Source organism: Perissodus microlepis, chromosome 13 (assembly GCF_051167445.1).
Source record: "Perissodus microlepis isolate ML-2025 ecotype Zambia chromosome 13, ASM5116744v1, whole genome shotgun sequence".
Taxonomy (NCBI): Eukaryota; Metazoa; Chordata; class Actinopteri; order Cichliformes; family Cichlidae; genus Perissodus; species Perissodus microlepis.
In genome coordinates, this window is record NC_140473.1 from 20357668 (window position 1) to 20371019 (window position 13352).

The 13352-nt window shown below is 38.6% G+C and overlaps 2 protein-coding genes across 2 annotated transcripts in view; both read right to left on the minus strand.

Annotated features, from left to right (window-relative positions):
• Window positions 1–6908, minus strand: part of bicc1a (BicC family RNA binding protein 1a) — a 69650-nt gene extending 62742 nt beyond the window's left edge. The window contains exon 1 of the mRNA XM_084948084.1: window positions 6379–6908. Within this exon, the coding sequence (XP_084804210.1) occupies window positions 6379–6571 (193 nt within the window). The 5' untranslated portion in view covers window positions 6572–6908. The remainder of the gene's footprint in view (window positions 1–6378) is intronic.
• Window positions 6909–7605: 697 nt separating this feature from the next.
• On the minus strand, window positions 7606–13352 carry LOC146375094 (ubiquitin-conjugating enzyme E2 D4-like). The gene is made up of 7 exons (XM_084947699.1): window positions 12554–13352; window positions 11929–11992; window positions 11780–11811; window positions 10968–11045; window positions 10669–10774; window positions 8772–8865; window positions 7606–8692 (listed from the first exon to the last, which is right to left on the minus strand). Exons 1-7 carry the CDS (start codon window positions 12575–12577, stop codon window positions 8647–8649), a joined length of 444 nt encoding a protein of 147 aa, XP_084803825.1. The 5' UTR covers window positions 12578–13352; the 3' UTR covers window positions 7606–8646.

Consider the following 13352-nt stretch of genomic DNA (forward strand, 5'->3'; position numbering starts at 1 on the left):
CAACCAGTCCAGTATCAAGCTGTTCTCGATAACATGTCTGCGTTATGACCTCCCTTGTGTGAATACTGCCAAGTGATTACACAATGCTGTACATTCCTGGTGCCTGGTATCTACTGTGTTAGATCCCCCATGGAGCATAGGGAGTTATTCTCATTTAACAGGCTGAGAGCTCCTCTGTAAACATTACACTGGACTGTTAAGAAATCGCTTGACATGTCCTGTTCATCAGCATTGCAACCGTAGAACAGCACATTTTTTCCTTGTATAGATGCAGAAAATCCTTAGATGCATGCATGCAACAATTCTTCAAATTTTCTGTGTTATCTAGGCTAATGCGATCAATCAGAATAGTGTGCGCATTATTAAACAGTTCAAAGAAAAACATAATGAAATCAATGACATTGGCTAACCTTAAAATAAAGGGAGAAGGACTGCCCCCCCAGCTATTCTCTTTTGTTCATGCAATGATTATTCTGGCAAAGGGAAGAACCAGATCGAAAAGGTGCCCTTATTAAAAAATTTAAAAAAATAAAAAAAAAAGTTTCCCCCCCCAATCAAGGCAAGTGGAGAAAAGGCAGGCTGTACTGGATGTTGAATGAGGAGAGAGAACAACAAGCCAAAACCCAAGGTTCTCCATAGATAAACAATGAAAGCTCTAGGGGGAGTGGTTAAGGGCTGGGTGGGGTGCGCGTGCGTGCACATTTATGCGAGTGTGGTGAGCGCAGGATAAGTCGGGGGTGCCCCACATGAAACATTTCTAAAATAGCAACCGCAAACCAGACAGAATGTAAATCTGCACTTTGAAAAGAGTTGAAGAAAGAGAGGTTTGAGGGACGAAGAAAAACAGGTATTCATTTCAGCCCATTTACAGTTCCAGGAGCATAGAATTGGGTCACAACACTCCAGCTCCACTCGGACTGTTGAAATAAGACTCCTGGTTTTATTTTCTTGAGTAATGAATTACAGGTTTTTCCACCGACTGAAGCTCAATTATATTACAGCTCCTGAAAGCCTCATCATGCCCAGGATGAAGGAATTCAATGCGTAAGCAAAGTCGAATAGAATTGTTTAATTGTATCAGCATGTTTCAGTAAAATCAGCAAAAAACAGGAGAAAACGGGAGAGAGGAAATGTGGCAAACTGCAACCAGGCAATATCCAGTCAAGAGTAAACCCATCAGGCAAATGAATTTAATCATTTATACTGCTGAACTGTATTTGCTGATGTGTGTTTGAATACAATAAATGATTCAGTGATTAAAGTGCTCTAAAAACGCAATGTACACATATTCTTTCAGTGCACGTCTTCTGTTTAATAAGTCAGGCAATTTTTGCTGCACAGAACATATCGTGTAGTGTTTAGTGGTGCATTTTCAGACATGAAACATACAGTATTGCCTGTATACTCGTCTCCATATCTGGCGATTTACAATTTTAGTGTCATGAATTCTTCTTAAAAAAGTATTTTTGATCATTTCTTACAATCTTTCCATTTACAGCCTAAAAATTCTCCAACTTCTTAGACAATGCAAAGAAGAAAACTCATGAAAGTATTTAATAATTATAAACTGCTCAATGTAGCATTGCCTGCCAGCTTACTTGATAATTTTTTTCTGGTTGAAAATCATCATTAATTGCCCTATTTCTTTTAACAAACTGTTGTTGGGACAACAGCCAGCACCCGCCCCTCCTTCGCCATTATTTTTGCAGTGTGACAGTACATAAAAAGTATTTATATGAACAAAACCGGTCATCCCAGTTCTTCCATCAGTTGATCACTGGAGATTTAAACTCTCATAAGTCAAACTTCAATCATACTGAACTCTTTTTAGGTCTAATAAGGCAAAACCGATTCCAATGGAGAGAAGAGTACATCTATTCTGCTGGCACATTTACAAGTATAACACATTTTTATTGAATTACATTCAAAATCTGTTTTAAAGATCACAATAGCTCTGAGTAACAGATGACTAACTCATCAGAGCAAAAAAAGAAGGATTTTTACATTCAGACATATGGGATTTTCCTTCTCTTGCGCTGGCCCTGCACATATTTTCCATTCGTGACTGAAAATTTTTCAAAAGTTGGACTGTGTAAGGCTTCTCCATCTTTACTTTCACTTTAGATTAGGTAAATATTGTGGTGCTTAATGGCTAGCAATTCAGTCCCTGGCTCCTCCACATCGTGAGATGCCCTTAGCAAGATGCTGAACTGAAGTTGCTCCCGACAGCAGGTGAGATCTTTGGACGCCACCGCTGTGCAATTTTGGGTGGACGAGTGAGGCAAAGTGTTGCAAACAGCTAATATCATGCCCTACACTATCAAAGTTCAGTTATTTTAAATGAATCATGCAGCTAAACTATAGAGTTTCTGATGTGTGATTTGCCTGCGTTTGGTTGGGTTTGAAGGTTAAAGCGAGGATTGTGTCTTAGTATAAGATAAAGACTTGGGGAAAGTCCAACAACTCTACAGTGGATGTGATGGAAGCTGCAACAACAGAGCACTGTTTGAATACTCAAGAGGGAGCAATAAAAGGGGAGAACAAGAGAAAGCCTGCAGCACATTCCCCAAAAGACACTCACTTCCTGCCTGTGAGTCTTACCCAGCATCCAGGAGGAAGAGGAGGTTAAGCGCCCACACACACACACACACACACACACACACACACACACACACACACACACACACACACACAGGTATAGAAACAAGCCACTAAATGTCTATTCTACCATTTAGAATTTCTATACTGCTTAAAAATAAAATGTTTTCATTCCGTCCCACAAATTCAAAAATTCTGAACTAGTACCAGTATCTTCAGATCCCCTAGTGTCTAAAATAACTTCATTATAATGCTGAAAATAACTGAAAATTCTCTCAGTGTCATATGCAGCGGTTTTTCCATTTAGAAATAAACCTAACCAATAGTGTGTGGTTTAGAAGCAGGAAAACAAATTAGTTCAGTGACGAAAATGATTCACTTAGTCTAATTGTAGGCTGCTGTCGCAGTTACTCAGCAAACATGTTGTTAGGATGTGTATACACAGTGGCCCACCAGGAGCCGAAATTCACTCACAAACACAGCTAAACTCTAATCATTAGTAGTCTGTGCAAAATGATCCAGAGCTCTTACAGTTGAGCCATGCATATTAGAGCACATAGGTAATACATGTGTGAAAACTCACGGAAAATCATGTTGCACTTACAGATGCACTCAATTTTGATAATTGGAGTTGGAAACAAATGTTACCTCTTTCCCACACTTGCCCCCAGTTTCTTAGTTTCGTGAGTTTGAATAGCGATGTAATAGGCACAAAAGTTCTCTTACACTGTTCCCTGCCCACACAAGACCATCCCTCTGTTAATGTCTCCAAGCCATTAACTTGGGAGTTCTATTTGTGGGTGCCAAGAGTACAACAGTAAATCCAGATAGCTGTTAGGGTGAGATTTTGTTGTCACTTTACACTCTATTTACTGATCTAAGCCCAGGAACCTGTGTCCCTGCCAATGCGAGAGACAGTAAATTTGTAATTGAAAAGCAGTTAATAATTTCCATTTTCTCCTGAAGCAAACTGTGCCAGAAAAGGGGGATAGTAAAATGCGGCTGATTCGAACAGCAGGTTAAGTGTGTATCATGGGATTCTGTTTCAGTGCAAAGTCGTGGAGACATGCTGGTGACTCACCAACATCTTTTAATGGGCACAGAGGGCTACTGGGTCACTTTTACTCACCAGAATTTATGCAACCCCTGACTAAAGGGCTCTCAGTGGGTTGATGTCCTTCTCTGACCCCTTACCTGTATGTTCTGAATAAAGCTAGGTTTCATACTGAGAAATCATTTGGAAGCCAATAAAAGCAAATGCACTTATAACACAAAGCTACAGAGGGTCATATCCCATACCGGTGAATAAAATGCTTGGAGTTGAAACAATAGATTAAATGCACCGTATGAAAGCTTACTATATATATTATTCATTGCTATTTCAGATTGGAATCTTTGAATTAAACATGATGAATATTTAACCACATAGTACGCAGGCAAGTGGTCATCTCTCATCTGCCTCAAATCCTCCCATCAGTTTCCCTGAAGATTAGTTGTGAATGCAGTTTCCAAGCAGTACTGTAAAAGTTTTCCATGTTTTTAAAGAAATAAAATAAAATGTATGCCTGCTGCTTACATATAATCTGTATTTTAACAAAGCAAAAATGCAAACATTGCAGGAACATTACCTGAATCTGGCAAAAAAAGAAAAGAAAAAAAAAAAAAGCTATAGCTGTTTTAGGAATAGGTCATTGCATGATTTGATCCACAGCTCTTTCTTTGGGGTCAAAAACACTTCATTTTCCAAGAAAGAGAAGCCAGAGATACCTCACAGACAATAAAACACTGGGTAAAAATACACTGGAGCTCCCATAAAATGATTTCACTATGCTCCAAAACTCTGGCCTACAGAACATGATGTACCACATCAAAATCTACAGTCTATCCAATCAAAACACAGCCAGATGTTAGAATGCTCTGACCAAACGGGATGACGATAAAGGGGATGTGAATTTACACCTACTGAGCAAATAAATAAATAATAATAATTTAAAAAAAAAAAAAAATGAGAATAGATGATCATGTAGGCTTAAACAAACTTTTGAACTTTTTCTATCCTAATGAATCGTCTGCAATGTTCTGCACAAGCTTGGATTGCAAAATGTTTACTGCAAGATAACCAAGGTAGCTATGAGGAGACCTCAGATCTTGGCTTCAGATCAAAACCAGTGAAAATAACTGTTAAAGCACTGTGGTGTTTAAACCTACACCTACAGCTGACTATAAAGATCAAGAGTGGATCCCAACAGCCTTTCCTACTCTGCATCCTAGCTGCAATGTCAACATGTGCAGCGTCAGCCATGATGTCATAAAAGAGCAACTGGGAAACAAGAGGTTGGCAAAGATAAAAACAACAATCTGACAAACTGTACAGATTACATATGGCATACGCACACGCAGACACACACAGACACACTGCATGACGTGGCGTGCGGTGTGTCCGGGACACTCGGATTTAGGGCCAGCCTCTAGCAAAGTTGTTTTCCTGGAAGAGTTGGGGATGACATGGAGCACTGAGGAATGTACAGAGCAGTTAGGCAGCAACAAGGACTTTCTCAAGAGGGGACTACGTGTGTGCATGTGTATGTCTGTGTTTTTAGTATAAGGAATGGACTTCCTTCAAAACCTGCTGCTTTTCAGAGCCTAGTTACAGTTACGACAGCTCAGACTAAACCGATGAACCGCATTCCCCAAGTTAAAGTCTTAAAAAAATATTAAGCAATAGTCATTACTGCTGTCAACACACACGATATAGTGTCCTTGATAGCGTTTCAACATGATTATGACTGATAATATTCCTCCTAAAGTCTTGTTTGGCTGCTCATCAGATCCAAGTCACTGCCTTCCTGTGGAAATGATAAAGAATCCAGCCCACTTATGTAATGCTCTAATATTCCACACTCCAGAGTTTTGAAATCTGTGATAAATTACATCAACCTTTTGAGTTTCCAGGGACCTCTTAACTGAGTCTGACTGGGCCTCTCTTTACAAGCCTGTCATCGCTTGTTTAAGTGTTCACTGTCACTTGCACGTCATTAGGAGAGATCCCACTCTGAATAAATTTTATCACCAAAAAGAAAATGGGCAGTAATGTAAACCATTCTGTCCACATGAGAGATGGCGTTTTTAACTTTTCATCAGGATTCTGTTGTATTGAAGACAGAATGGATCACACAGTGTGATGCAATTACAGCTGTTGCTACTGGATTTGTTTAACGGCTTGTGGTAACTAATCAACTTCCAGTTCATTATTTTCTAAAAGTCAAGCAAAGGTTTTGCATCATGCAGACTATTTTGCAAAGAGCCAGACACTCAGTTTACTCTACAAACAAATGCAGACTGCAGTAGTTGCTGCAGCGACAGCCTGTGGCTGGAGCACGCAACTACCCAAAAACTACCTTCAATGATGGTTAACCGACTTCTTCGACCTTCTGTTTGTTAAAGTGCAAAAATTAAGAAATGTGGACGTCCATTTTTCCAGGGCTGCCCACAGCTTCTGAGTGGTTAGCTATTACGCTGTTTTCTTATGTCCACGCCATTAATTGGAAGTCAATAGCTAATTGGCTCGGCCCATTTGATTTAATTGATTTTTCACGGATTAAGCAAATGACACACTCAAATTCCCCGAATAAGAGGCTTGAAATTTAAACAACTTCGAAAAAGTTTGATTACATGAGTCTAAAATAAACAAAGGGCTGGGCGAGAGCTGCTTCGGGATGCAATGCATTGCTTGTTTAAATGTTTAAACTATCTAACTTTGCACATGGCTAATTTTATTACCTAATAACATGACTTCCAGCTTTTTGCGGTCCACCCGAAACCTCTCCTCAGTCCACTCCGGGTCTGGTAGCGAGTGAGGGCCGCTGAGATCCTCCTCTGAGCCCGGCAGAGGAGAGTCTGTGCTGCGCTCGCTGTTGGAGCCCTGGTCCGACTGCTGCAAGTATCCGCTTAAAGCGTCGCACTGGGCAGCCATTGTGCTGCACGGAAACTTCTCCAGCGGCCACTGCCTTTAACTCAAAGTTAGGTCGAGTAGCAGGAAAGCGCCGTTACTTCTGCTACTTTTTATTCCGTCACTTCGAGTCGTTGTGGAAGCTCATCTCAACGCAGTTGTGACCTTCCTCTGCAGTTTTCTTTAAGCCCCTTCGTTTCCCCCCATTAGGCAGGCTTCTAAAAATAGGCAGGCGCACACGGAACCACTCGCTATAGGTTGTTTGGCGAGTTAACGGACGGCCACAGTACACGCACCAAACATACCAAGCAACTCCTCAGGAAAGTTTCACGTGTCATCCTGCAAAAAAAGCGGGACTCCTCCCAGAAACTTTTCTCGAGGATCTATACCTCCCCCTGGGTTCCTGAGAAGTTCCCCAAACTTGAATATGTGAGAGTTTTTGGTTTTGATTTGTGTTTATGCTCGTAAGGGCACAACTTGTATGTCTCATTTATGGGGAACTGTTGAGGGATTATATTGCCATTTATAGCCACGGAAATCATTATGAGTCCAAAATTATACTAAATTACCAGCAGACGTGACAATCAAGTCACTATAAATAATTACACAAAGACAGCTTTGACGTGTGTATAAACCAATTTTGCTGTGACTTTCCCCCCTCCAAACAGCCCTAGGCAAACTATCTATTGGTTTATAGAGGAAACACTAGAGTGGGAAAGGGAAGTAATTTTTGGCAGGCTGTAAGAGTTATTAAGACCAAGACAATCCAGTTCAGGGTTGTGGAGGGTTGAAGGTGGGTGGGGTGCTGGAGCCTCTCTAACACAGAGACAGACAACCATTCACACCTACAGCCAGTTTCACTGGATTCAAGCCCAGGACGTTGTTAGTGTGAGACAACAGTACGAGTAGTCTTCTTTAGACTATTAGTAAATCCAATAGTCTGAAAAAGTCACATCAAATATTGCTGGAACTTATCAGCTTACTGTGCAACTATTAGGTTTTCTTAAAAACAACCTTTAACATCCAGAACAATACAAAATGAGAAAACAAAGTCTGAATTATTTTTCATTGGAGGAATGTTGTATTTACTGCAGACTAAAACCAGACTACATCATCCATGCAGAATACGTTTATGGTAAATAAAGTAAAAATGCACAAAGAAAGCCATTTATATCATTATAATTACTGACATATGCACAAACTGTGCTTTTCTCTCTTGATCCACTGGCAAAAATTGCTTTATTTTAAAATGCAGCAAGATTTAAATCATTGACAGAGATGCTCACACTTTATGATAAAACGTCTAAGTGGTTTGCAAATTGAAGCCATTTTGTGAAAGCAGTGGTTATAAAATAGTGTAACAGCTGGGCAAACATGCTTGAGTTCGATTTTAAACAGGAAGTGCTCCACTTATATGGAGACACGAGCTTCATCAGCATAAAGGAAGGAGCAGAGGTGATGGTAATGGGTGGTCTGATTTCAATTGACAGAACAGGCCTCATTTTCAGTTCATAGCCAGAGCAACACTCCATAATAGCCACTATCCACACAATTAACCATTTAGCAAATGGGCCTGAATTAAATGTAACACAAACATGAATATTAAATTATCCACCAGAAATGTTTGGCAAGTAAAAAGTAAAGACTGCCACCTAGTGGTCAGGTTTATAACACCAAGACTTGGTTGTAGAAATGAAGAGTTATCACTGAACCATTTTCAGTTTAGTTGTGAGTACTCCTGAGAAACAATTATAAATTCACTTTTTGCATAATATTTTAATGCAAAAAAAATCATGAAAAATAAATTCAGTATCATTCCATACAGCAAAAATGTAAAAGAACCTCCCCAAACTTCCATCTCATATCTAATGATAATGATAATAATAATAATAATAATAATAATAATAATAATAATAATGCCAATTTAAGAGAATAAAATAAAATAAACACTAAAAGCAGTTAAGTCAAGTAAGGTCTGGGTAGAGAAAGTGCTTCAAGCATGTCAAACACCTCAATTAGAACCAGTGAGGATAAAGCAATTAAACAGTCAAATTCTGAGGTGTTGAGGGATGCGTCTTTGCAGCTGGAACATCAGTCCTTCACATTGCATACCTTTGGGTCCATTCCCTGGCAATTTTGTTGTACCTAAAGAGAAAGAAACTCATGTTAAGAGAACTGTGTACTTGTGTAATTGTGTTTTCTTAACAATCGGCTTCGTACTTACTTTTGTCTGTCTGATTTATAAATATGCGCGATGTCAGGGACTAGGGGATCATCTGGATTTGGGTCACAAAGCAGTGAGCATATGGATAATAAAACTGTTGAAACAAAGACACAGAAGAAAATAAATGGATTAATTTAATTTAATTAAATCACCATAGTCACTTTACGAAAGTTGTTTTTTTTTTTTCAAGCTCCTCATATACACAAGAATAACTCTAAATTTGAAATACAAATAAATGAGCTTTGATTTGATGTACATTGACATCAAAATCCTGTTAGTGTAGGTCTTTAGTAAGTGTATTTAAACATAAAACATGCATTTGATATTTTTCTGACAGAAGTGCACAGAGTGCAGAGGTCACATTTCTGGATAATCAACCCTAAAAAAATCCTATTACCCATTTTCCTAAGGGCTAGAAATCATTCACTTGGAAGACTCCAGACTTCGTGACAAGACAGCGGATTGCTTCACCAAAGGGTCTTTCATTGCCTCACTGTGTGCATTATAATGCATTATGCTCATCTTTGAAATTCCCACCTTATTGTTATGTTTTACCCAGCATTTCAATTAGCTGTTAATTATATTGATTTATTTAAAAAGTTCCATTTCCTGTGACTTCAAAATAAAATGGATGCAAAACAGATACAGATCTGACATGGCACTGCTGTAATTTATCCATCCACACTGATACATTTACATTTTCAAATAACACTGCTGCAAACTCGTTACCTTCGCTTATATCTGATAAGGCACATCTGTATGGAGACAGCAGTAGCATGAAAAAAATCCTATATTTAATTGCACAACATTTACTAGCATAGACAACAGGGTCAGTACTGACTATGATTAGTTATCCATGCTAACTACTAGTAATCAATAGATGTCTTTGTTTCCTTCTCTAGACTGCATAAGAGTCGGGACCGCCATGAAGTCATCGACAGGTTAATCGAGTTCCCTTGTGAAGCTACAAGATGAGTGTTTTTGTTGTTGCAGAAAGGTGGATCTGAGTAACTACATGCCAATGAGAAAACCCTGGTTTATCCTCCTTTATAAATCTTTATATTTACCAAAATTAAAAAAAAATAACTTTTATGTTTTATATAGTATAACCTGAAAACTGCAAAGTATTGTATAGCAAAGCATGGGAACTGAGGGCTGTTTTTTTGTGGATTAAAAGTGCCTTAAATGCAAGTTTAAGGCACTTTGGAGTTGTTCAGTTTTTAGAACTGGAAACTACAGCCATGTTTTACACCTTTTTTTTTTTTCATGCGAAGGAGGATGACGAATTAGGGCAGGACAGGTAGTAAGTAGCTGCTGTCCTTATTTCAGCTGGAGCACAAGGTCACAGGTAGCGATGAGTGGCTAGGGAGGAGCATGTGTTTTAAACGGCCAAGAAAACCTTGGCATACAGGAGGACATCTCTCTTAAAAAGGCATGTAAGTGTCAGAATGATTAAGACTTATACTGTCATTGCTCGTATCAAACAGGTAGACCATCTTTAAATAATTTAAACATGGCATTGTTGCTTGGCATCAGGAATTGCCTTGCTGAATTTGTATTAGTCATATGGTAAAGGTAGGCGTATACCCCTTTTCACTGAATCCCATGTATGCGCTGAGATGCTGTTAAGTAACGTGCAGACTCCAGCTACTGGGTGTAATATAAGCACAAGTCAAGATAATAATACTGGAATCCAGTTATAAGAGCAAGAGCAGATATCCTGAGTGCACATGAATTTCTAAACTAAAACTGCTTGTCCATGCTAAAACACAAAACAGGATGAACAGTTATTCCAAATCTCTTAGTTTTAGGGGTCTTTAAAAACCAGAGTACAAGTAAATGTATCAAATACAACGAATCATAAAGCAAAAATGAATGTGGACATGGATTTGGTTACCTTTTGATACTGTAAGTGCAGGTGACCACTGTGACCTCAAGATGTCAAGGCAAATGCTACCATTGCTGTTTATGTTTGGGTGATAGATTTTCGTAGTAAAGGCAACCTTTAAATAAAAGCAAAGCACAAATGTGCAAAATTAGCTATAGTTTTAAAAAAAATACTGTAACAACTGGATCTAATAACAATATACAATATTCATTAATCATTTACTCTATACAATGACAAAAAATAGTGTTGTTAGTATAGTATAATGTAGTACTTCTGAGACAATTAGTCTCAAGAACAAATACACTTACCTTTGGTGGTTTAAAGGGATAGTCAGTGGGGAAATGCACAGAAAGGAAGAAAACTCCTCCATGATATGGGCTGTCATTCTGAAATAAAGTAGAAAACTGGTTTAAAGTCATACCCAACACTTCTTTCTTAATTACAGGGATATAGTCACCGGTGATACCATCACTATATCTTACCACAATATCACAGTAATGTCACAATCCTTGATGATCAAACAATTATAAGAGCAAAAAGCAGGCATTGTGTATATATCGGCAAAACTAGTTGGAGCAGACTAGTGTCAGGGGGTTCCCCTGCCTCTCGTCCTATGATAGCGGGGATAGGCTCCATTCCCATGTGATCCTGATAAGGATAATTGGAAGACAATGGATTGATAAAACTGGTAAGCCCCCAATTTTCTATCCCTGTTTACTGATTTATGCCCCCAGAGAGTTTTGTCACAAGAAGCTATTGAACTTTTGCTTCCTTCACCCTCGGTATTTTAAAAAGTCTCTCCATTAAAAAAACCATGAAATAGTGACTCTATCAACTCAAACTCACATGAGGATGCACTTTAAAGTGACTACATGTTTCAAAAAAATATCGACACTTGCCATCAGTGTATCGATAATGTGTTGTAAGAGAGATACAATATATGGCCTCAATAATGACCTGGCCTTCAGTGAATAGCATCAGGATAGAGTGTGCCAGTCTGTGCTGGCCATAAAGAACAGAAAGGGCTGTAAACTCCACATAAAACACTATTGTCTAGAGATCCAGAAGCAGCTTGGTTTAAAAAGAAAATGTCCAGGAATCATATCCAGAAAAAGCTCACCGGTCCTGTGATGGTAGCTTGCCAGTGAAACACTAAAGAAAACAACAATAAAGAAACAGCATGTGAGCATACAACACAGTCCCAAAAGACACAACTAAACTTTGAGACATGACTAAAAAGTAGCAAAATTAACCAAAAGTCACACTTACTGTCTTCCCCAACAGGTCCAGCAGAACATGAAGCTGGAGGGTCCCTCTGTAGGTCATTTAACTCCTGAAAAAAATCAACAGTTTTACAGTTTGTCAGCTTGTGCACTGATTAAGAAGCAACACAAGCGTTACATTTTGTTAGACTGTATATTAATGTGGGCAAACTACCCTCTAAATCTAACAAAACCACGACTACAACCGGCAGCGGGTTTGGATTTAGGCTAATAAACCTGCAAAAATGCACAACATGTCACACGATAAAGCCCCGGCCCTTTCTCCCATACTTGTTCCTGAAGAGGTTTATCAGTCTCTTCAACACGGCGACAGGCATACACCCAACAATAGCATAACTTAAATATCACAAAAGAAAAGCCTGGCTGAAAAAAACAGAAGGATTGTTATTCCATTTCTGTACCTGTAATGGCTCAAATGACTTGCAGACGGTAAAAAAGAAATACTGACAATTGTTCATTGCGAATTTAAAAACATTATAAAACACTGATAACGCTAGCAAATATGCTGTAAGACAACTGACTCGCTACCGTTAAAGCTATGTTTCCGCATCGCTCCGACCTGTACCCCGTACATCAAACAAATTATGTAAAAAAACGATTATTTTCTTTACCTTCTGTATTCTCTTCAGAGCCATGGCTAGTCTTTTAGATCGTTTGACAGACGATAGATATTAACTTTGACAGCTGTCAGCACCAACTACGCTCACTTTCTGCCGACTCGGTGTTATCTGTTTTGACAAACTGATTGCCTCTATTGTTTCCGCGTTTTTGTTGAAGAACAGACCGGTGCATTGTGGGGTTTGGAGTCTTTAGTCAAGCTACTTAAAGGGACCGTTCACCGAGGAACAGATCATCCTTTAAAATGGACTCTTCCAAGAAATTAGTGAACAATTAACTTAGCAAACTTACTACTACACCTTATATATTCTTTCTTTACTGATATTATGCAGCGGTTTATAACAACTGATTACGTGTTTTAATACAGTTAAAAAAAATATTAAACTTTACATGCTTTCATATTTTTTTTAACTGTACATAATTTCAGATGAGATTAATAAAGTATTCTGATGCTTTTGGTGTCTAGCTTGACAAATAAACAGCTTGCTAGTTTGTTGTTAAAGGATATGTTTGACATGAAGGTGCTTAAGTATGTCATTTACTGCAAGTGGGGTTCTTTCTTTTTGAAAATTACCTTGATATTACAACTTAATGTCTGATTTTTGGGGAACATGTTTGAAACTGAACACACACAAACCTATTTGGAGCTAGTCAGAACTCACTATGATGTATACAACCAAACAACAAAGCATTGGAGTGTTGATCAGGGACATAAATTATATAATCAGTAGCATGACATATTGTTCTATTAAAACCTTGCACATCAAGATATTTGTATTGGGTTTTTTTTGG